The 23,713-nt window shown below is 47.4% G+C and overlaps 2 protein-coding genes across 3 annotated transcripts; one reads left to right on the top strand and one right to left on the bottom strand.

The window, feature by feature from the left end:
• The first annotated feature begins 272 nt into the window (after positions 1–272).
• Positions 273–18,111, top strand: TBC1D10B (TBC1 domain family member 10B). Its single transcript, XM_079951349.1, has 9 exons — positions 273–1,315; positions 7,122–7,221; positions 7,340–7,447; positions 7,576–7,682; positions 8,284–8,398; positions 9,755–9,820; positions 12,636–12,825; positions 13,555–13,709; positions 14,721–18,111. The coding sequence occupies exons 1-9, from the start codon at positions 444–446 to the stop codon at positions 15,423–15,425; spliced, it is 2,418 nt and encodes an 805-aa protein (XP_079807475.1). The 5' UTR covers positions 273–443; the 3' UTR covers positions 15,426–18,111.
• A 2,334-nt stretch (positions 18,112–20,445) lies between these two features.
• On the bottom strand, positions 20,446–22,388 carry LOC307201878 (sesquipedalian-1-like). Of its 2 annotated transcripts, none has more exons than XM_079951401.1 (2): positions 22,134–22,388; positions 20,446–21,267 (listed from the first exon to the last, which is right to left on the bottom strand). In XM_079951401.1, exon 2 carries the CDS (start codon positions 21,252–21,254, stop codon positions 20,634–20,636), a length of 621 nt encoding a protein of 206 aa, XP_079807527.1. In that variant the 5' UTR covers positions 21,255–21,267; positions 22,134–22,388; the 3' UTR covers positions 20,446–20,633. The 2 variants fall into 2 exon arrangements, with proteins under 2 accessions (XP_079807527.1, XP_079807528.1); XM_079951402.1 differs by having other exon boundaries at positions 22,254–22,388.
• Between the last annotated feature and the right edge of the window lie 1,325 nt (positions 22,389–23,713).

The raw sequence follows: 23,713 nt of genomic DNA, 5'->3' as shown, positions 1-23,713 counted from the left end.
GGTTTTGGTCTGTGTCTCTGATTGGCAAGTACTCCCCCGCCCTTCCTCATTTTGATCGACATCTCCTACTTCCCTTTAAGGATTGGCTGCGCACCATAGCCCGCTCTATTCGATTGGTTTGCCCTTCGAGGAGCCCCGCCCTCATCTCCATGCCCTCCCCACCCCTTTCTGTTCCACTTGTGCTCCATTTCAGTGATTGGCTAAAGTCGTTTTCCTCCTTGACTCTCATTGGCTGAACTCCGGCCTAGGCTGTCTGGAGATGCGCGCGCAGCCTGGGGTGGTTGCCTCTCCTACTGCTGCTGCTACTACCAGGGCAGGGGGGAGCGCGAGGCTCTGTGCTTCCTCCTTCTCCTTCCCCACCCTCCCCTTACCACATCTCAGGCTTTGGCTGGGTGACTAGGCCGCATTCCCCCCCCGTTGGGGGGGAGGGGGCCATTGTTGTTATGGAGACTGGTTCTGGGGACCCCCCATCACCCCCACCGAGGTATAATGCTCCTCACTCAGTGCTCCATGCCCTCAAGAAGGTGAGCCCGGCTCCTGGGGCTGTAGGAGTGTCTGCAGACAACATGACAGCTTCGCCCCTGGCAACAGACAATGCAGTAACAATGGAAGCCGTGGAAGCAGACCTGCCAACCAGCGCTACAACAGCAGCACCTTGCATTCCTACAGAAGCAACTTTAACCAAGATCACCGTAGAGATGTCTCTCATGGCTGTGGCCAACGATAACGGGACCATGGCCTTTCCTGCACAGGTGGCATCGGATGCCGTAGCTACGGACGTAATTCCGATGGGCGACAAATCTTCCGCAGAGACGGTACCTGTGACCAATTCGGTGGATCCTGTGCCAGCCATGGCAACAGTAAATGGAATGTCGGTGACGTCGTCTGATGATGTTGGGATAGTGTCGCCAGCTGTGGCTTTGCCTAAAGAGACCTTGGTGAAATCTCTTCCGGTTCCACCAGAATCGCCCACAGTGGTAGTGGTAGCGCCTAGCCCCGTGACGCCTCCTGAGAAGACTCCACCGACCACGCCAGAGGGCTTGGCGCCTCACGATCTCTCCACTCCACAACCGCCCCAGGACATGGGTTCCCAGTCCAGTCTCGGAACGCCGGCACCCAGGGCTCCTCCAGCTCCTGACACATTGAGCTACTTGGATTCTGTCAGCCTCATGTCAGGCACCATGGAGTCACTGCCCGGCTCTGGATTCCTTGATGATGCTAGCTCCCTGGGTTCAGATTCTGAGATCAATGGATTGGCATACCGCAGGACCGACAAATATGGCTTCCTAGGGGGCAGCCAATATGTTGGTTCAGTGTAAGTATTGGCACCAAGGTGATGAGTTTCCCATGCTGCGGGGAAGGGAGGGAGGGGAGATGTTAGTCTTTTATACAGGACAAACAAGTTCAGCAAGATAGCCAGTGATGACCACAATTCCAACTCTGGCTAGGGTGCTGGGAAAAGAATATATGATGTTCTTCCCCTAGGGGGCGCAAGCTGTCATCTTGGAAAAGTTGGGTTATGGGGAGAATCCTAGGGATGAGAGGGATCCTTGCCCAGATTGGTACCCTGACAGCATAAGTATAACCTAAGGCATCGCCCACAGATGCTCGTCCATCAGGCTTTGTGAATGGTATCTCGCTAGTTTGGGGAGTGCTTGATCTAATCTTTGACTTTTGGGGAATATGAGATTTTGGTTTTATTGGTTGACGTTTGGAACAGAATGTGCAGTCATTCCTCTTTAAGAAAAATCCTTATTTTCCCCCTCTAAACCTACTTCATCATCCTGTGCTTGGCATACAGCAAAGGAACAAAAAGCACTTGAGTTTTTGAAAAGAGGTGAAATACATTGATTCTCCTCTAGGCAGAAGGACAGTGTGGAGTTCTGAGGCTTCCTGATGCTCTGTAAAACAGTTGTATGAATTGGGGTGGGTGGGCTGCTGATCATGACTGTTTTGGAACTGCCTTAATTGTCTTCCTAAACCCTAGAGCTATCTCTTCAGCATGATCCTTCAATTAGATCAAGTGACTCATTTCTCCATCCAAATATGACTTGGGATTTAATCTCTGCCCTTTCCACCATAACTCTGTTTTTTCTCTTCAGCTTGGATGCTGCCCTCATTGGCCTGAAATTCAAACCATCTCTCTGGATGTGTGGTTTCACTGGAAGGATGCTACATGCTCTTTTGTATTGTGACTGACCACCTTTCTTTCATTCATGCCAGTCAGTCTTTGTCCCAAACACGGGAAGTGTTGTTGTAGCATTAGTCTCAGTAGTGAGAATTCAGACCATCACGTCTATTATATTTCAGTTGTGTATTACTCTATATCTCCCAAATCCTTGGTTTGCCTCTTACTCCAGCTGCCATTGCCTCTTAAATGGCCATTCCATGCATTTGTGGTGTGGTGGGAGACAAAGTTGCTCAGGGAATTCACTGTCCCAGGATGTGAGCAGGTCAAAGGTTAGACATTTTCATATAGGATCTCTACATCTGTAGTTGCTAACTATAGCCAAAGGAAACAATCACCTGCTCACTTGTCAGTCTTCTAACAGCTAGGAAGGAATGAGATGATGAATTGACTGATTACTGGCCTGTTGCTTTCTGGCAGTGTTAGAAATTAGCCAGGCAGGCACCAGGCATGTTTTGCAACTGACATGGGCCCAGTTGCGACCACATGGAGATCTTCAGATGCCAAGTTGGTGACTGACATCTCCGTCTGGCTGGCCCCTCCACCTTTCTTAAGCAGGTAAACAGAACAGCTTCTTTATTGCATTTATATCTTGCCTTTTTCTCCAAGGAGTACATGGTTCACCCACCTCCTCAGTCAATCCCTATAACAACCCTGTGAGGTAGGTTAAGAGGCTGTGACTGGCCCTAGGTCACCTAGTAAGCTTCATGACTGAGTGGGGTTTTGAACCCTGATCTTCCAGGTCCTAGCCCAACACTCTTAACCACTACACTGCACTGGCTTCCGAGAGTACTTCTGCGATTGGGCAGCTACAGTGGTGCCTCGCAAGACAAAATTAATCCGTTCCGTGAGGCTCTTCGTATAGCGGTTTTTTCGTCTTGCAAAGCAAGCCCATTGACAGCTTAGCAGATTAGCGCTATTAGCGGTTTAGCGGCTTTTAGCGATCAGCTGTTAAGCGGCTTATCAGCTGATAAGCGGCTTAGCGGCTTAGCAAAAGGGGGGGGGAAAGGGGAAAAAACCCGCAGGAACTCGCAAGACATTTTCGTCTTGCGAAGCAAGCCCATAGGGAAATTTGTTTTGCAAAGCGCCTCCAAAACGGAAAACCCTTTCGTCTAGCGGGTTTTCCGTCTTGCGAGGCGTTCGTCCTGCGGGGCACCACTGTATATAAATTAAATAGGTAAATAAATATGGGGAAAGCAAAATGTCACTTAGAGAAGGATATGAAATATTTCCCCTGAAGCTTGAATTTATTTTATTCTGTATTGTTTTATTTGATGTTTTAATGTGCCGTAAACCACTTTGAGGTTTTCTCTTTAAAATATAAAGTGGTATAGAATGAAATTAATAATAATACTAATAAACTTATTTGGGGGGTGGGGTGGGAATGGTGCCTAGACATACCATTGTGGCAACTGCAACCCAGGTTTAAGATGCCATTTGGCAATTAGCTTATATATCTGAGTTTCTAACACCGCTTCCTTGCTCCTCCTGGAGATGAGATGCAGGAATGGATGGACCACATTCAACTTGCCCTGTGTGCTCTTAATTGTTTTCAGGCTCTCAATAAAGTGTATACAGCTGTGGCTGTTGAAGAGATATTCTGTGAAGAGTGCTTGGCTTTTGTTTCCTTATTTTGAAGAGCACCATTCCCCCAGTCCTCAGTTACAAGCAGCTTCTTCTAAAAGCAGTTTGTCATCTACATGGGGCGAGGAAAGAAAGTGAATTAGTGCTCAGGTGATTTGTGCAGCGTGGACTGACCAACATGCTGTTGCTATTGAAGAGCTTTTGAGCCGTTATCTATTGGAAGGTGTTTCCCCTCTTCCTCTCCGTGCCGGTGTATCACTCTACCCAGACTTGCTGCCTGTTCTGGCCCTGAAAAGCTGGGAGATTCTGGGTGGGTTCAAAAGCTGACCTTTCAGGACCTGTAACTGTACAGCGGCAGTTGCCTGTGGCCTTCAGTCAGGCAGTTAAGCCCACTGGAAGTTTGTCTCACTTCCCTGGATTCCTGAGCATAGTAATGCCAAGTGCCACTGACTGATGGATGTCTAGGGAGGACTTTTAGCTCAAAGACTTACCTAGGCCCCATATCAGGTGCCACTAAAGAGTGTGGAGGAGGGAGCATTGCCTCTCTCCCCGGTTGCCCTGGTTTCACATGGGAGTGTGGAATAGTGTGTATGGCATGTGGAACATTGTGTATGTGTGTATTTAGAAAGTGACGTACCTGTAAACAGCCACTAACACAGGATTTGGCAGCCACCCCTAATCCTAAGAATTTTAGTTTTCTTTTAAAGAGAAAGGAAGTATGCTGAGCTCATGTTTGATGAGGAAAACCTCATCGGAGGCCAGCCCTCTTCTCCCCCGCTAGTTTTCAACATGATATTAGACTTCCCACAAGCATCTGTTTGGCCACTATGAGAATAGGACGCTGAATTAGAGGAGCCTTTGGCCAGATCCTTTTTTACATAGCACCTAAGGCCCTTTGTTTCCAATAGCTGGCTGGTCAAATACCCCCAGAGGGCGAGGTGGTGCTGACAGCTTTCTCCGTATTGTTTCTCTCTAGCAATTGGAAGTATTCACTTTCTGAAAACGGGGGTGGGGCTTGGGGAGGTTCTGTTGTAAGCTGTCTAATCGCTGGAATTTTCAGCAATGTGTTGGATCCATTTTTAAAGTCTTCTTACAAGATGCAAGGATGTGGCAGGAAGAAACAGTTCCCAGTTTTGCCCACAAGAAAAGTTAGATGTAAATTAAATATGAAAACTAGTCTATGCTGGCAGTCCTAATTTGCAGGATTGATTTCAGTTGTGGAATGCCCTTTTTAGTTGATAGTTCTGACAAGTGCAAATTCCTAGTGGTTTTGCAGTCTGCTGACCGTCAGCTTGTTCGTCTGCAGAATATGAGTTAGTAACGAGGCATGTCTGTGTGAAGGATTAGTGGGGTGTTGCTTTGTTTCAGCTGGCGAATGCATGTAGGCGGCAGCAGCCTGGGGGGTTGCTTTCTTTGCTTGGCGGGTGTGGGACCAATTGCCTGAAGTTTCTCTTATTGGATGCAGATAAGCTGCTGTTCCTGCTCAGCCATCTGTACCACCTTCTGTCATCTTTTGGCCGATGCTGGAACCTGTAAGGAAAGCCAGTTATTGAGGAAGAACGATTGACAAAGTAAACAGTAGTCAATAGAAAGAGAACTGTGGGTATCGGCAGCCAACAGGGTTAGAGCAGAAAAAATTGGAATCTGAGATATTGGGAGCTGAGCCGAGCCTGTATTCAGGATTTGTTGTTTTGTGTTTGGTTTTCTTCCCTGCCTTATCCACATTGGTTAAAATATATCTCTTTTGATTTGTCTTAGGCTATGAAATACAGGTTCCTCTAGCAAATTTTGGGGCGAAGTAGAGCTTTTGACTCATGGCTTGAGTACTGGGTGTGTAGGCAGCTCTGGTTCAAACCGCTGCTCAGCCACAACGCTCCCCTGGGTGACCTTGAACAAGTCACTCACACAATTGTTGTGAAGATCAAATAAACCCCACATGTGCTGCTCTAAGTTCCATGGAAGGAAGACCAGGATAGAAATGGGGCATAGGGGTGCTGGCTAAGCCCAGGGCTGCACCCACCCCGATGCGCTGTAGGAAGTGAGTGGAGATCCCTGGTTTCTCTATGCGTGGGCTAAAGCCTTATAGTGCTGGAGGCTTGTAGGTTGCCTTGCAGAGAAGTGGAGCCCCACAAAAGCACCAGCCACTGGTTTCCTCCGATGGGTGTGGCCGTGGGAGAAAACTGCTGTTCCTTCCCCACCAAACTCCTTCCCTGGCTTTTTTCAATTAAGCAGCCCCACCACTTCCTGTTTGGCAAACCACACTTCCTGTTTCTTGCTGGGTTCTGTTAAAGGGAGCCCTGCCCAGATCCTTCTGTATGTTTGCCTTCCCTAAGGCCTCTTGACTGAAACTGATGCGGGGTAAGGGGTGGAAGCAAGTGAAATTAGGCACCTCACTCTTCTCGCCCCCCCCCCCATAAAAGGACAAGCTTGAGTTGTCTTTTTTTCTTTATTTATTTTGTGTGTTTATATTTTGAAAATGTATTTTAAAAAAAGAGGACAAGCTTGAATTGCCTGTTAACTGTGAATCACATCACGACTAGCTGAAGGGCTTCTTACTTTCATTCATGCTTATCGGAGTTATCCCCGGATACTCTTTGAAGTTTTCTTTTGTGGGGGAGGAGCGAGGAAAGCTGAATACATTGTGAATCTTGCATGTGCTTGTAGTCATGTAGTACACGGTTGGTGAGCCCGGAGGCAGGAATGGATAGTGGGAAACCACAGACACTCTGACTGGAACCTTACCCTGTAACATTTTCTCAGGTTACGCAGGAGGAAACTGCTCCATTTCTCAATGCCCTCCCACAATCTCCTTGGTGGCCACAAACCAAGAGCAATGAGTTTGACGGAAGGAAAGCTCAGTCTAGGATTTTCCCATGTGTTGAGTAGAAATTACAAAGATGGTATGTTCAGGGTAGCAAGTAGAGGGTGGCTGGCTCAGAAAGTGTTTGTTACCTGCCTGGGGGGCTTGTCCTGCCAATCCCTTTTCCTAGAAGGGTCTGGAAGAGGGGGACTCTCAGGGACCATCAAGCTGGGGAACAAGAGCAGGACACTGGGCTGGGGGAGTTTGGTGCTTTCCCAGGGGCCCCACGTCCCGAGTGCAGCTGTATAATCTGCATTTTTCAAAAAAGGAATTTGTAGTTGTGTCCTTTTGAAAGTTCAGAAGCTGGCCAAGAGGCTGAGGGCACCACTATATTGCATAGCCCTTTAGCTCTTTCCATGAATGTTGTGTACTTCTTGCAAAATGAGCATAATAGGCATGTATGAAACTCACTTGGCACTGAGTAGAACTGACAACCTTTTTCTCCTTAGCTCAGTATCTGCTTCCTTATCCTTTCTTCTTTCCCTGCAGTGAAAGTGCCATCCCAGTAGACGTGGCCAGGCAGAGGGAACTCAAATGGCTGGACATGTTTTCCCACTGGGACAAATGGCTGTCACGCAGATTCCAAAAGGTAAGCAGGGATCAGCTTCTGAGTACCACCTTCCCGACTGTGTAGAGGGAAAGACTCCAGCTGGGATCTGAGCTTCCCTTTCTTACTGAGTTTATTAATTCCTCCATCTCATTTGCAGGTGAAATTGCGCTGCCGGAAGGGGATCCCCTCTTCTCTCCGTGCCAAAGCATGGCAACTTCTCTCAAACAGCAAGGAGCTTCTGGATCAAAATCCAGGGAAATTTGAGGTATTGGCTGCTATGCTGATGGGAGGGTGACGTCAGGCTCTCTGTTGGGAAAAGAAGAGAGAACAAGTTTTCAGCCTTTCTCCCTCTCCATTTTGTTTTGTTTTGTTTCTTGACTGCTTTTTTCTTAGGAATTGGAACGCCAGCCTGGAGATCCCAAATGGCTAGATGTGATTGAAAAAGACCTGCACAGGCAATTCCCTTTCCACGAGATGTTTGCAGCTCGGGGAGGCCACGGGTGAGAGAACGGAAGACGGGCGGCAGGGAATGGTTTTGCTACATTGGCCAAAATGAGTGTCACCTAGGTTTGGGAGGTCTCCATACTTCTCTTGTGCACCTCTGACTCTTAGGATTGCGCTTCCACCCCGTGTACTTGAACAATTTGCCCTCTAAGGAGCCTTAGAGGCGTTGCTTTCTCCCTTCCTCTCCATCTCCCTGTGCTGGGTGCGGATGATGGGAGTTGTAGCCCACCAGGTTGGGAAAGACTGTCAGCACTCACTCAGGTTCCAGCATTCTTCCTTCTCCTGCATCCCTTCCATCTCCCACCCGAAGTAGCACAGCCCATTGGTAGTCAGACACTCATGACTTCCACCTCTCTTTTGCCTGTCCCAGGAGCATTACAGCATGTACTTTGGAAACCTTGAGCCTCCATTGGAGGCCCAGCCTTTATTTGCGGCCTAGTCTTGGGTTAGCAGTGGCACTGCCTAGAGGCCAAAGACCTACGTCACACCTTCCAACCCTTCCCTGAGCCTACTGGGTTCCATTTTGAATCTGATGCCCCTTCAAGGCTAGGAGAGGGGTTCTGGATCCCTGGTCCTCACCCTTCTCTTCCGTCACAGGCAGCAGGACCTCTACCGCATTCTGAAGGCCTACACCATCTACCGGCCAGAAGAAGGCTACTGCCAGGCACAGGCACCAGTGGCCGCGGTTTTGCTGATGCATATGCCTGCAGAGGTGAGGAGCTCCTTCATGACATTGTGTGGCAGAGGGAGGGACAGCGGACACCTTGAGAATGTGGGTTCTCTGAAAAAAGAAAAGAATGGGATGTGGTGGATGAGGTTTGGGAGGAGCTGAAGTTTGTATATGCTGAGAAGAATCATCAGCAGGAAAAGTGGGAGGGTGGAGAGCATCCTGACTCCAAAACTCTTGGGATCTTGGTGTTGGTAATGAGAGGGTCTTTTACACCAGGCCTACCCAGTGGTTCCTTCTCTGCTAGAAACGGTTCTTTGTGCTGCTGAAGCAGTGGGCAGGGGGAGCCGGCACCTTGCTCCATGCTCTCAGAGACACCTAAGAGCAGCCCTGCTGGGTCAGACCAGAGGCTCGTCTAGCCCAGGGTGCTGTTCTCAGCTGCAGCCTTTTTTCTATATGACACTGAGCATGTGCAGTGGGTTTGTTTTTTAAATTGATTATTACATTCACATCCCTTCTTTTCCCCAAGGAGCTCAGGCTGATGGGCAGGCTCCCCCCCACTCCTCGTTTTATCCTCACAACAAGTAGGCTAGGCCGAGAGCTGATGACTGCCAGGCCGAGGTCACCTGGCTGAGTAGGGATTTGAACCCTGGTCTCCCAGGTCTTTGCGCAGCATTTTAATCACCAAACCAAGCAGATGTCTCAGAGCCTCCAAACTCAAACTCTAGTCTTGCAACAATCTTTATGACTGCGCATGGGCCCTCAAGACATGTCTACCAGGAGATAAGAGTCTGTTGGGCACTCTCTCCTCAACCCTCTCTCTCTCTCTCTGGCAACCTGCCACTTTTCAGCCCTGTTCCTTAGTCTCAGGCCAGTTCTCAAAACACCCTTACCTGCAAACATTGCCCAACGTAGAACTATAGCCATGGTATTTCAGCAGAATTTATAAGCCCACAGCAATCCATCGGTGGTGCCATGACTCCAGTGGAAGTCAAGGGCTGTAGCTCAGCAGCTGAGCATCTGCTTTGCATGCAGAAGGTCGCAGGTTCAATCCTTGACTCCTCAAGGTAGGCCTGGGAAATATTCCCTTCCTGCAGCCATGAAGAGCCACTGCCGGTCAGCATAGATAATGCTATGCTAGATAGACCAATGTAATAATGCAACTTCCTTTGTTCTTCTTTTTGGACGTTGGTTGCTTGTGTGCCAACTGCACAACACTGCAAAGGAAATATGGCAGCCAGAACAGAGGAGGTAACTCTCTGGGCTGTCCTTCCTGAATGCACTAGTAGGGGTTTATTGCATGCAATTGGGCAGTGAACTAGTGGAAGGACTGCCTTAGCCTGGAGGGTATGACTGCCCAGATTATCAGTGTTGAGAGTTTCTGTTTCTCTGTCTCTTCAGCAAGCTTTCTGGTGCCTGGTGCAAATCTGTGAGAAATACCTCCCTGGCTATTACAGCGCTGGACTGGTGAGTGCGGCTGTGGTCCTGTGAGGAAGGGCAGTAGGCCCGGGCATTTCCACAGGGCTTCTTTATGGGGAAATGTCTTCTGCACTCTTCAAAAAAAACACTCGAATGAATAGACGTTTCCTCCCACTACTACTTCATTGGAATATCTATGCTTAGCAGTGTCCTGCAAGAACTGCACGGTATCTTCCTGTGTTCTGCTTTTCTGGAGAGGAATGAGACTTGCCCTCCTGGGAAAGGACGGGAGGTTTGTAGTCTGGTAACATGCAGCAGCAGCAGCAGCAGCAGCGACACACACAATTATACACCTGGCTGCTCTTTCCTCACTTTCATTTCTCTGTTAGGGCCAGTTATCAGGCTAGCTTTTTAAAGGGTTTGTTTTCCAAACTGTTTCGCTTCTCCCTTCATCCTCCCTCCAATCAGACCTGGAAACTTGCCCTCCCACCCCTTGCCACCACGGATGACTGGTCCGGAGTGTGAGCTGGCCTTGGGCTCAAGTTGCCGACTTCTTCTTTTCCCAACCCATTATAATCGCTGAATTATAATTATAACTGGGCAGTGAGTGCCGTTTTAGAAGAGGCGTTCCCTTCAATGGAGGAAATACGACTTCTGTGATCTTGCCTGTCATGATGTGTCCATCCTCTCGAAACAAAGGAAAGATGCCCTTTCCCCTTTGGAACTGTTTTTTTTATTTTTTATTCAGCTGCATATATATGAAGGGATAGTTGCTTTTTTAAAATATGTGCAATTAAACGACACATTTCTTTAAACCAGGTGGCTGCTTAAAAGTGGGCCCACAGTGGAAAAAATATCAGGGTAAAAGAGAGTTAAAAGTGAATTAAGCCAACCTTTCATATGAACAACAGAGCTAAAGAGAGGAATCAGTGGCTAACTGTATGTACGTTACCCCATCCCACTAGAGCAGGGGTGACTAACCCCAGGTGCTCTAGCTTGCTGTTGGACTACATCTCCCATCTCTCCTGAGCATTGGCCATGTTGACTGGTGCTGATGGGAACTGGATCTCCAACAGCATCTGGGGGGCCAAAGATTCCCCATCCCTGTTTTATATGGACAGAGACTGTGCCTTTAAGCAACTGCCAAGCAGGCAAAAATCAACAGGCTTGGTGGTAGAACACCTTCTCTCCCAGGTACAATCCCCTGGTATCTCCAGGTGGGGCTGGGAGGGACCCCTGCTTGAATCCTGGCAACTTACTGTAGGCAGTACTAAGCCAGATGGGCTCACGTAAAGGCAGCTTCCTATGTTCGTTTCATGCTGGGGGAAGCTTTATTTCTGCCTTTATTTCTGCCATTAGTCACAGAACCTTTATCCATTAAAAATATGGCAATTCTTCTAGCTCCATGCAGCCTTAAGCTGTGGTCCGTGGGACCACTTCAGGCCTGCCTAGTTACTGTCTCTGACTTTCCTGTCCCTCTGTATTTCTCTGTTGCTCTCAGAACTGACAACTACTTTCAGGGTCTGAAATCAGGCTTCTCAAGCTGCTTTTTAGCTTCTTTGTTCTCCCATGTGTGTTGAATCAAAGGCGAACTGTTCCAGAAGCTCTGCAGACATCATCTTGGTAGTCAAGATAATCCTGCAAATAATTGGTAGTTGTTGTAGCAGCAGTGAGCTCATATACGTATATATTCATTTGCTTTGATACAGGCTAATTGGCTTCATTATCTGTGGGCTTGGGGTTCTGGGCTCTGAGCCCAGAAAGGGGAACTGTCTGTGAGATTTTGGTATTTGCCATGATGGAGCCACAATGGGAAGTCATGGCCAGAGTGACAAATGCTGCTTTGTGTATAAAGGTTGTATAAACCTTTGCTTGGGTGTGGACAAGCCATCTCCTTCCTGCCGTGTCTGCATCTGTAAAGGCTGGGAGACCTGACTAGCTGATTTGCTGAAGTCTACACCTTTTAATAAAGCACTCTGGGATCTTTTACATCCTTCTTTGGTATTCCTCAGGGTGGATTTGATTTAAGTCAAATTGATTTATAGCACGATTTAAATCACTAGTTGGTAAGATTTAATTTAAATCTCTAGTTAGTAAGACTTGATTTAAATCATATTTTTTTTACAGAAAGACTCATTCTTGCTGGTATGATCTTAATATTTACAACCAGATGAAGGTTTCATTTTTGGAATAATAAATTTTCAGAGTAGTTTTTACAGTTATATCAAAAATTACTGATTTGGTTATACTATTAGAAATACGTTGACAGATAATTATGAAATTATTGTGAGGTTTAATAAATTAACTGTTTATATTTGGACAACTTTTCTGCTGCACCTTATTAGAAGAAGAAAATCATTTCCTTAATAACAATTTAAACATTTTTTTAACTAAACAATAACATTATAGCATAAGTATCCATGTTTGTTAACTGATGTGGTTAAACGGTTTTTTTAAAAAAACCACACACCTTAGACTGAGTTTTAGCACGCATGAAAAACTTAAAACAAATCCTTATTGCCTGATGAATAGCCTTTGGACTCTAATGTAACTTAAATAGAAAACTATCTTTAGAAAGATTTTTTCCTCCAAAAGCAATTGATTTTAAAAATCCAATTTAAATAAATTTAAATTTAAAAAATCCAATTTAAATTAAAAAACCCCCCATGATTTTCAATTATTTTTATCCACCTTGATATTCCTGCACCCAAGCACTCCCACAGGCCCTCCTTTGGGCTGGTACAGCAAGATACAGTTAAAAGGAGAAAGGTGAAAGTAGTGGGGAGGGGAAATACAGGGTTGGTGATTCCCCTTCCTCCCAGTGCTCCTCTCATCCCAGAGGTTTCTTGTGCTTCCTGCGCAGGAGGCGATTCAGCTGGACGGGGAGATCTTCTTTGCCCTGCTGCGGCGAGCGTCTCCCATTGCCTACCGCCACCTGAAAAGGTACAAGGTCGACCCCATCTTGTACATGACGGAGTGGTTCATGTGCATCTTCTCCCGGACCTTGCCCTGGTGCTCTGTGCTGCGCGTCTGGGACATGTTCTTCTGTGAAGGTGAGGCTCCTTCCTTGGTCCCCACCCGCTTTCTCTCTGCCAGACCTTGGGTGTCTTGATTATGTAGTGTCTGCATAACCCACCCCCCTTACGCCGACCCAGTCAGGAGGGAAAGATACAAGAACAACGGCACTTTCTGCTATAAATTGGATTCTCTCCTTTGACTTTTCTTTTGCACTTCCTTTCCATCACTGAACTCCTGAGCCCTTGCTTACTTGGTTGTTACAAACTCCACTTGTGTATTCTCCTTTTTTAAGTTACAGATAGGTAGCCGTGTTGGTCTGCCATAGTCAAAACAAAAAATTCCTTCCAGTAGCACCTTAAAGACCAACTAAGTTAGTTCTAGGTATGAGCTTTCGTGTGCATGCACACTGTATCTGAAGAAGTGTGCATGCACACGAAAGCTCATACCTAGAACTAACATAGTTGGTCTTTAAGGTGCTACTGGAAGGAATTTCTCCTTTTTTAAAACGCTTATCACCATCTCGCAGAGGATGGTGGGACTCCTGGCCTTGTACAACAGGCATCCTCAAACGCGGCCCTCCAGATGTTTTGGGACTACAACTCCCATCATCCCTAGCTAACAGGACCAGTGGTCAGGGATGATGGGAATTGTAGTCCCAAAGCATCTGGAGGGCTGCGTTTGGGAGTGCATGTCATACGATGCGTCATGCTCCTTCCTCCCCCCACACCCCCAACCCCTGAGTGATTCTTCTCTCCCACTTGCAGGGGTGAAGATAATCTTCCGTGTGGGCCTAGTGCTGCTCCGGAACACGCTGGGCTCAGTAGACAAGCTGCGCTCCTGCCAAGGCATGTACGAGACGATGGAGAAACTAAGGAACCTGCCTGTTGATACCATGCAAGAGAACTTCCTTGTCCAGGAGGTGAGAAACAGGTCATAAGGGCAGAGTTCTAAGCGGAGAACAAGGAGCCTTGGATTCTGCACCAAGGATGAGTTACTGCATGATCTCCATCAGGCAGAAAGCCAGTTGGGAAAGTAGTCAGGATTCACAGGGCAGGGGAAGGCAGAAGGCAGATTGGGGTCAATTGTTTGATTTCTAGATGATCTGCAAATCTGCCCTCCTCTGGTGTAGAGAATGCAAATTATCAAAGGGATATCAGATTTAAAGAAGGGACGATCCACAGTGTCCATATTTATTCAAATAAACATGAACTGAAGATACAAATGCGCTCAAAATCCTAAAGTAAGATAATTGAGGAAGGGAGCTTAAATGAGCTCATAAAAGTAGACTGTCTCCAGATTTGGTGGAAAGTGCTTTAAGAAATCTGCTAATCACATGCTTCCAGTGACAAATTACATGGAGTTCAGGTATTTGGGAGGGTGGGAAGGCTGCTTCTCCCTCAACTTTTAAAATGGTTTTGATTTTTTTTTTCCCCATACAACCAAAATCTGCCTGAGCAGGCTGTGAGTTGGGAGTGGAGGAAGGGCAAACGGGGAGGTTCTGCCTAGCCCTTCCCCTTCATGTTTGTCAGTATCTAATCGCCCTCCACCAGGCCCTTTTTTGCCTGCATGTGGGTAAAGTCCCGGATCCTGGTATTCCCCCAAATGCAGATTATAAGGTGGCATGGCGGAAGTTGATTGGACCATAGCGGAAAAGGTTAAGCAGTCTTCCTCTGCTTGCCGAGGCTGATTTGAAAGAGAGAGAGAGAGAGAGAGAGAGAGAGAAACCACAGAGGGAAGCAACCAGGAACTCCACATGGCAAGTGGTTTCCATTGCAGCTGTGACGTAGCCTTGCCCAGGCCCTGCCTTTGTTACACATACGAGGGGGCTGCTGAGACCGGGGTGGAAGTGTGGTGGACATTGGTGAAAGATGCCACGTGGCTATTCCTCTTGCGCTTTCTTTTGTCTGTCCCCCGCCCCCCCCTTGCCCAGGTGATTAACCTCCCGGTGACGGAAGCCCTTGTGGAGCGGGAGAATGCCACGCAGCTGAAGAAATGGCGGGAGACGCGGGGAGAGCTCCAGTACAAGCCCTCCCGCCGGTTGCATGGCTCGCGGGCCATCCACGAGGAAAGCCACCGCATGAACCCGCCCTTGAGCGCCAGCGCCAGCCTTTTGAGCCTCACCGGCCTGCGGCAGAGGGTTGCCATTGGCAGTACCGGTGGCCCCCCCTTCTCCCCAGCGCACACGGTGGGCTCCTTGGCCGTGTCAGCTGTCCCCACTCCGGCTCCTCCCGCCGCCCAGAGCCAGGTGGTGGTGTCCGAAGGCCTCCACCCGGCTTTGCCGTCCCCGACCGGGAACAACATGCCGCTCGGAGGGCCCCCCAGGAAAGCGGGGGGAAGCAGCAAGGAGGAGAGGCGGAAAGAGAAGGAGCGCGAGAGGCAGGAGAAGCTGGAGAAGGAGCGGCAGAAGCAGGAGAAGGAGCGCGAGCGGAAGCTGCAGAAGGAACGGGAGAAGCAGGAGAAGGAGCGGGAGAAGAAGCAGCAGAGGGAGCGAGCCAAAGAGGAGGCCAAGCTAAAGAAGGAGAGGAAGTTGTCGCTGAGGAAAAAGGAACCCAAGTCAGCCCCTCCACCGCCCGCTGAGGAGGGGAAGGAGGGGGGAACCTCAGGGGCGTCCGTGGTACAAAGCACACACTTTTGAGTAGGGCTGGGGGGCCACACGGGCCCCAACGACTCCCTCCCGTCAGCCAAGGACCAAGGTGGTGGCTGCCACCCAGAGACTTGTTGTGGTAGGGGGACCCAGAAGGCAGGAGGAGCTGTGCCAAGGCGAGGGATAGCTGCCATGCACTGAACCACACAACTTAGGGCCGCGGTTGGGTAGTGGAATATTTAACGGAGGTCCATGTTTTTACCTCCCTTTGCGTGCCTGAGGTGGATGTGGCTCCCTTTCCCCTTCCCCTTCCCCTCTCGTTAATGAATAGGGCCAAAACAAGATGGCGGCTGTGCTCTGTGTGGCTACAGAAAATGGCCGCCCACTGCTCTTTTTGTCGCAACCGACAGGAGCAGCTGCATCACTCTGCTCCCCTACCAAAAGGTTGGGAATCTTAACCGAGGAGGTAACCATATTATTAATAATAATAACTCCTGACATCCCAATTTCAAGTACTGTATATAGAATCCTCTCTCCTTAAAGCTATTTAACCACTCCGGGCTTACAAACACCACCTCCAGAGAGGCTGGTTTCGAGAACAAGGTATTGTCCTCCCGCCAATATATTAACAAATGTTTCTTCCATTGTGGGTTGGCCCTCATAACATTGCTATATATATATATATTTCCCTCGGCTCCACCCCAGACTTGACTGTCTCCCATATAAGAAATCCCTCCTTCCTTTGGCTACCTGGCCCCATGCATGGTTACCCACAGGCTACGATAGTTGCCTTATTTGCTGGCGCTGTCTCTGTTCTTTGAAAGCCGCATGGCAGGCTGAAATTTAATCATGATGGCTTTAGCCAACATGGGCCTGCAGCAAAGAGGAAAGCTGAGCCTATTGGATTGCTCCCTCACATACCGTGAATTGAGACAGGAAGCCTTTCTGTGAATGCGAGTCTGAGTGTGTGTATGTGTACGTGTATTGGGGGTGGGGAGCTGGCTACCCTGCTACCCAGAAACTCAGCCATTTGGCTGCTCCTATGCAAAGATTTCTTAGCAGTGGTCAGGAAAAAAAAAGTTGGTGCCTATATGTGTCTGTTGAGATTTCTTGAGCAGAAAGGAGAAAAGAGATTGGAGATTCCCCCTTCCCCCTTTGGTGATATGCACTTGAGAAAGGTTTTTGCTCTTCAGCAATTTCTTGTCCTTCAGTATTTACCTTCTGGCACAAACATTCCCATTTGCTGCCTCCAGACAGTGAGGGAAGCAGCCAGGTTTCTAGGGAGCTTCTGCCAACAAGGGGGGTGGGGGACTGTGTTGTACACTGGTCCTCTCCAAGCACCGGTACCCATATCAGTCCTTTAACAACATATTTGGAAATCTTTGCCCTTGTTTTATTAGCATACCCCCAGCACCAGTCATTTGCTGGATACAAAGGACGCGTCTCCACAACACATTTAATCCAGTGGACCATTAGTTTTGACTTCTCTGGGCTCTCTTGAAGAGCCCTTTCCCAAGTTCCCAGGTGTTTGGTATGAAAACTCCCATGATCCCCAGCCCAGCATGGCAGTCAGAGGCGGTACAGTACCCTAACATTTATTGAGAGACCAGCAGCAGGAAGAAGGCTGGCCTAGGGTCAGGTAAAGGAATTGTCATTTGGGGAACAGGCTGAGAATACTTTCATATTTTGAAGCCCCACAGTCCCTTCATAAAATTCGAGGCATGGCGGTTTAAAACAGGTTTTAAAATGCTTTTAGTTGGTTAATATAGTACATGCCCCCAAGTTGCATGCTTTATTCCTCTGTCCCTCAGCGGAAAGCAAATTGGTTCCTTTAAAATACTGTAACTCGAATGATTTTTCTCGATGTGTTTTCGTTATGCAACCACAAACCCTTTTAGCGTTCCTACACACTGGCATTAGCTAGCTAGGCCTTCCTTTGACAGCAGTGCAGAATGCAGCTGGTCAGATCCTTGGCTTTTATTCCATGCAGCTTAGCAAGACCTGGGATGCTGATATCTACAGTACCTTAGCAGAGCCTGGGCGGGTGGGTCAGAATTTTAGAAATGTTGTGGGAAGAAGGGTCTCTGCAACAGGGAGAGAGAACTCTTGCTGCCTTGGAGGTCGGGCTGGGTTGGAAGTGGACTGAATGGATTTGGGCAACTTTGGACTTGTGCATCTTCATAACTCCCTGTTGCCCCTTCTGCTTTCACCTTCCGCAGCTTCGCTCTCCGCCTTAGGTCACATTTTTCTGCAGTTGTGAATAGCTTGAAAATCATGAGCCTGTTTCAGAATCTCGCTTCCCAGAACACGCCTGCCCTAAATGGCAGCTTCTAGACTCCACGATCCCATCTACAAGCCAGCGAAAATGCTCCATTAGTCCATCCTCATTTCTGTATATAACTTTTCTCTATAACACATATATTATATATATGTTTCAGTATTGTAATTATGTATACAGAACCTTGAGGTTATTATTTTTTTGACCTTGTGCTCTTATTTAATGGGACAGACACTGGAAAAATTAGGAATTCATTTTCTCCCCATGCCTTTTAATTTTTTATTAGTTTTTTTTTACCACCACTGCTAATCAGGAAGAGAAGAAAATTGGAAGTTTACAGCTGACATCTCTTTAATGTCCTCCTTGTTAATAATGTATTTCTTTTTGTTCGTGCCTCGTTCTTACTGGATTCCCCCCCCCCATTGCTTTGTTTAAAAATGTTAACAAAACAAAATGACAGTTCAGTTTGTCAAGCGTCTTCATTGATTTGTGATGGTTTGGGCTGTCTTCGGTGGGATTAGAGTATCTGCATCCTTGGAGTAGGGGAAAGTTTTATTTGCTGAAGGGTAGACGCAGTCTGTGGGTGCTACCTGTGAATCTGATTTAATTCCTGCCTAAACACAGAGCTTCACATTTATCTCTGTTGAAATGTCATTCTGTGAGTTTTGGCCAAGGTCTCCTTCCTATCAAGATAATCTCTGTCTTCTAAGGCATTGGTTATCTCTCACAGTTTGGTGTTATCTTCAGATTTAATGAGTACCTCCCCCCCCAGCCTTCATCAAATCATTTATTGTTGAACAACACTGGGCCCAAACACAACTGTATAGCACCCAGCTTGTCATTTTGGCTCCATCTGAACTATACGTTTAAATCAGTGCCATACAGCTTTAAAAAGTCATGTCTTCCTCACAAAGAATTCTGTAACTTGTAGTCTGTTAAGGATGCTGAGAATTTTTAAGAGGTCCCTATTCCCCTCACAGAGCTACCATTCCCACAGTGGTTTAATGACCAACCCCTTTCCCCAGGGGACTCTGGGAATTGTAGCTCTGTGAGGGGACTAGGGGTCTTCTACCAACTCTCAATACGCTGAACAAACTACAGGATCCTTTGAGGAAAAGAGGGGACTCTCTGAAGTGATATCACCATAGTACTTAAAAGATAAGTGCAGATAGGACATTTTCTCTTTAATGTTGACCAGGAGCCACTGATGAGCACTCCTTAGATGCAATCCCTCACTAGCTACAACTCTTATGTCATGGTAGCGCCATCTAGCCCACATTTTACTAGCTTGCCAACATGAATTCTGTAGGGGGACCTTGATCAGGGAAGAGAATCTCCAGATGTTGTTGGATTCCAGCTCTCATCAGCTCCACTTTGCACAGTCCACAGTAAGGGATGATGGGAAGATGTATTCCAGCATCAGCTGCCGGGTCAAATATTCTCTGTCCCAAAACTCTGTGACTTTTGACGTCCCTCTCAATTCTGCCATGATTGGGGAAGGCTGTTGGTGGTTTTAAGATCAATATGTCTGCCACTTATTGCAACCTTCCTCCAAGAAACTTACGGATGACATACATGGAGCAGTCCTGCATAATAGGTGGGGCTGAGACAGAGCTTGGACAATGGTTACTTTAGTGGACTTCATGGTGGAATGGAGATTTGAATACCGTCCCCCACCCAACCAGCCACTGCCCTGGCTCTCTTGAATCTTCGTCGTTGATCTGTGTATGGGAAAATCAGTGGGCTTGTGTAGCCGGAGGTGGACCAGTGCCATGTTGGGCAGCCACAAATGATGTTGAACCAGGGAGCAAGTGAACATAAAGTAAAATTACACATGGATACTTTAAGGGTGTGAGAGCAGAACTGGAAAATCGAAATACAGAAAATTCAGAATATTATTGGGAACAAAGTTCCTTTTAGGTTTTAAAGTCGTGCTGGAGGAATGATTTTATGATGAGTCGCGTAGGCAACTACCTGGAAATCATTGATAAATAATGTGTGTGTGTGTGTATGTGTGTGTATGTGTGTGTGTGTGTGTGTTATGGGGTTGGGGAAGATGACACCATCGAAAGGACCATAGTTTAGAGGTAGAGGCACACTTTGTGTTCGGAAGGGCCCGTCTCTCCCAGTTAACAGGATCTCTTTACAGTTAATCTGAGGGAGACTTCTGCTTGCGGCTCTGCTGAGCCCCCACTCTCCAGGCAATCCTGGCTTTGATAGCAGTCAACTTTTAGGCCAGACATTGTGGATACCTGCTGCTTCATTTTTATTGCTACTTTACCATATCGCAATAGTGCTGTTGTGGCACTGCATCCTTAAGGCTAAGGCAAGGGTCCTGACCATAGCTGTCAACCTTCCCTTTTTTTGCAGGAAATTCCCTTATTCCAGCGCCGTTTCCCGCTGCTATCCCGGATTGTTAGATATCCCGTAGACTTTCCCCGGGACAGGTGAGGCTGCTGATCCCTTCTTTTCGAGGCTGCTGATCCCTTCTTTTCAAATCTGAAAGTTGACAGCTATGGTCCTGACCCACCAGTCAAAGACCAGAGAGTAGGCCAATGCTGTTTTCATCACACCACTGAATGCATGGGCTGGACCAAATAATGGCAAAGAAGCCAAGCTTTCACTTTGGCGAATGGTTTTGATTCCACGCTCAGGAGGTTGGCACAGCTGAAGACTCCACCCACAATAAGTGCTCACCAAAATATACCATTACTGAGCTCAACCTCCTTTCTCACTATATCAGGTATGGCAGCTGCTACTATGGTAAACAAAGCAATTCTCAAGGCTGGTAGGTTTCTTTGTTTAAAAATACACATTTATTAAAATCTCTTGTAGCATGTAAAAATCAATGTCAATGTGCTGACATATGTTTCAAAGGCATTAATCAGATACTGGCTCTGCATGACTTTCTTGCCTGAAACTTCATAGATTCTAGACTTCCCAAAGGCACGGTCCAAACGTTTGGTATGGCCTGAATTGCCCTAATCAAAATCAATCAAGGACTCATTCTCTGGCTGCTGCTTGACTTGCTTCTCCTGCCACTTCCGCCTCAGCCTCACAATATCTTCTCCAAATTGCTGGTGGAGCTGGACAAAACCCATGTTGAAGGGACCAGCTTCCACCGCTGGTTTTGTAGTGGGGTGTTTCAAGTCTCTTGCCAAGTGTCTCGGTTGTCCTTCACATTTGGGAGGTTGCTGGTGCTTCAACATCTGAAACTGTCCCTCCAGCTCCGTCACCAAAGCTCGGAGGTAACAGAAGCCTGCCGTACTGAGAGCTCGCACCCAACCCTCCATGGTTTCTTGGCTCTCGGCCGCCATTTTGTAGGATCGGGCGCCAGGTACACCATTGGGGTAGGAAATCTCAAAGGTGTGTGGTTCAGATGCAGACTCCTGCAGCTCCACGGTGCAGCCTTCCAGGATGATGAGCCGGAGAGGACCCCGATCTCCCGATTGGTCTCGGCAGAAGAGGATATTGCCCCAGAGCTCGCACCAGCATGGCCGGTAGGAGGCTGTGCGGATGCTCTTCTTGTACAGCAATCCCTGCCGGTCTGGGAGATGCCTCAGGTGGGAAGATGCGAGAGCACTGGAGAGGTGGAGTTTCATGGCGGACAGAACCCTGAAAAATGAGGGGTGAAATAATGATGGATGACTGGTGGCGGTGAATGAAACAGGTGGGCATGTCAGGAAAGTACAGGTGATAATGGGCCCAGATATAGAACGGGGGGGGGGGGTGTGAAAAAAAGAGAGAAATGAGGGAGAGTGTGGAATAACTTAGAGATGGGGTGAAAGGGAATAAGAAAAAATGAAGCAAAGCACATGAGAAAAGGGATCACGCTTTTGAAGGGGAGATGAAAGATCTCTGGCGGTGTACACATCTTATATTTAAAGCACACACACACACAACACACACACACACACACTGAAATAGAAAGAATCCTAGGAAATGTAGCTGGTTAAAGGTGCTGGGAAGTATAGCTCCCTGCGGGTAAACTACAGTTGCCAGGATTATTGGTTTGCTTTAAATGTGTGGTGTTTATCCAGCTGGGAGAGATTCTAATTTGGGATGGATTTTTTATTTTATTTTTAAGAAAACTGAACAGGATCTAGAGTAGGATGTTGCAACAAAAGTGGAAATAACTCAGTGAAGGAGCAAACCAACTGTGCCATACTGTATAAGCATAACAGGACAGATAAACAAATTGAAATAATGGTTTTAGAAGGAGTGAGGACAAAAGGTGGTGAAGGAAGAAAAGTAATGAAACGATAGGATGAAGGGCGCCAGAAGAAAAAAGGAGAGGACGAATCTATGCATAATTAAAGAAAATACTGGGAAAGGGGGGAAGCTGGAGAAGAACTGGAGTGAGAGGGAAGCAGCAAGAACTTCCCCAGTTTGTCTTGAAATAAATGTAACTATAGCAAGTGTCCCAAGCAAACATGAGGATATTGTAAAAAAGGGAAACTAACTCCCCTGAATGCCCTTACCTTTGGTGTCAGATGCGTCTGAGTTCCTCCCCCTTTTGATTTTCCTTCATGGCAGTTTCTCCTCCTTCCACTCTTCAAGAGGAAACATTTCCCAGGTGAAGGGGCGGGACTACAGCTCACCTGGCAATTCACAAGTCACTTGATCCAGGAAGAGAAGGTAGCTATGGGAGAAGCTTGCCTCCCCTTTGATCGTGGTCCCTTGCTTTCCCCACCCACAATTTCTCTCCCAAGATCAAGAAGAACAAGCAACTAGAAAGAGGAAGTAAGGAACCCACAACCAATTACTGAAACTTAACCTCAAAGGAAAGTTCTCTCTGGTCCTAAAGAGAGTTGTCTTAGAATGGATTCGTTTCAGGAAGAAATAGCTGTGAGGAATGGAGGGCAGGATCATAGAACTGTTGGAAGGGTCGGAGGGTCATCTAGTCCAACCCCCCTGCAATGCGGGAATCTCAATCGTTGGGATCTAAGTTCTAGTTGCTACAGTTCCCTATAAAGTGCCCCCTTTTCTGAGCTTGCCTGTCCCGCTCCCCATGCACCCACCCTGGAATATCATATACTTACTTGTCCATTGTTGTTGTTGTTGTTTAGTCGTTTAGTCGTGTCCGACTCTTCGTGACCCCATGGACCAGAGCACGCCAGGCCCTCCTGTCTTCCACTGCCTCCTGCAGTTTGGTCAGACTCATGTTTGTAGCTTCAAAGACACTGTCCAACCATCTCGTCCACTGTCGTCCCCTTCTCCTTGTGCCCTCCATCTTTCCCAACATCAGGGTCTTTTCCAGGGAGTCTTCTCTTCTCATGAGGTGGCCAAAGTACTGGAGCCTCAGCTTCACGATCTGTCCTTCCAGTGAGCACTCAGGGCTGATTTCCTTAAGAATGGATTGGTTTGTTCTTCTTGCAGTCCATGGGACTCTCAAGAGTCTCCTCCAGCACCATAATTCAAAGGAATCAATTCTTTGGCGATCTGCCTTCTTTATGGTCCAGCTCTCGCTTCCATACATCACTACTGGGAAAACCATAGCTTTTACTATACGGACCTTTGTTGGCAAGGTGATGTCTCTACTTTTTAAGATGCTACTTGTCCATTAGTTAAGAAAATATGGTGGTTTCTAGGGATCGGGTATTGTCAGTAATGGCACTGCTGGGGAAAACCAGCAGTTTTCATCTCGCAGTCTTTAAATGTATTACAAAGATTTTTTCTTTCCTCATTAGGCTTTTGATGAGCAAGTTGTATTCTCTCTCTGCTTACTCTTGGACTCTGTTTTAAAACTTTTCCTTGGAGATGGATCCGTTGCATTTCAGCCTGTCATTCATCTGTGAGAGGCCCAGCATCAACTCTGTATATAATAAGCCAAGTGGAAGGGCTACGAGAGTATAATTATTGGGTCAATAATTCTCAAAGGGTGGAACCCCAAAGGCTCAAGTAGCTGGATGCTCCCTGGCAAGGGATCTTTACAGTCTCATTTGACTTGTTGGGGGTGAATGTCCCTCCACTTTTAATTATCACCACCTAATAGTGAGGAAAGGCAGCTCAGGAAAAGTTGTGGCTTTCCTTGATGATGGTTCCCTCAGTTTTGTTTTAG

This window comes from Podarcis cretensis (genome assembly GCF_951804945.1).
Source record: "Podarcis cretensis genome assembly, chromosome: 13".
Classification (NCBI taxonomy): Eukaryota; Metazoa; Chordata; class Lepidosauria; order Squamata; family Lacertidae; genus Podarcis; species Podarcis cretensis.
Note: the sequence above shows the minus strand (reverse complement) of the source record. Positions and strands in the feature narration are given on the sequence as shown.

Bases quoted from the DNA above. Each gene is read 5' to 3' on its own strand.
- TBC1D10B (XM_079951349.1), top strand. From the start codon at position 444: ATGGAGACTGGTTCTGGGGACCCCCCATCACCCCCACCGAGGTATAAT. The intron at 12,826-13,554 runs GTGAGGCTCCTT...TCCCACTTGCAG, and splicing joins GGACATGTTCTTCTGTGAAG to GGGTGAAGATAATCTTCCGT. The intron at 13,710-14,720 runs GTGAGAAACAGG...CCCCTTGCCCAG, and splicing joins AGAACTTCCTTGTCCAGGAG to GTGATTAACCTCCCGGTGAC.
- LOC307201878 (XM_079951401.1), bottom strand. From the start codon at position 21,254: ATGAAACTCCACCTCTCCAGTGCTCTCGCATCTTCCCACCTGAGGCAT.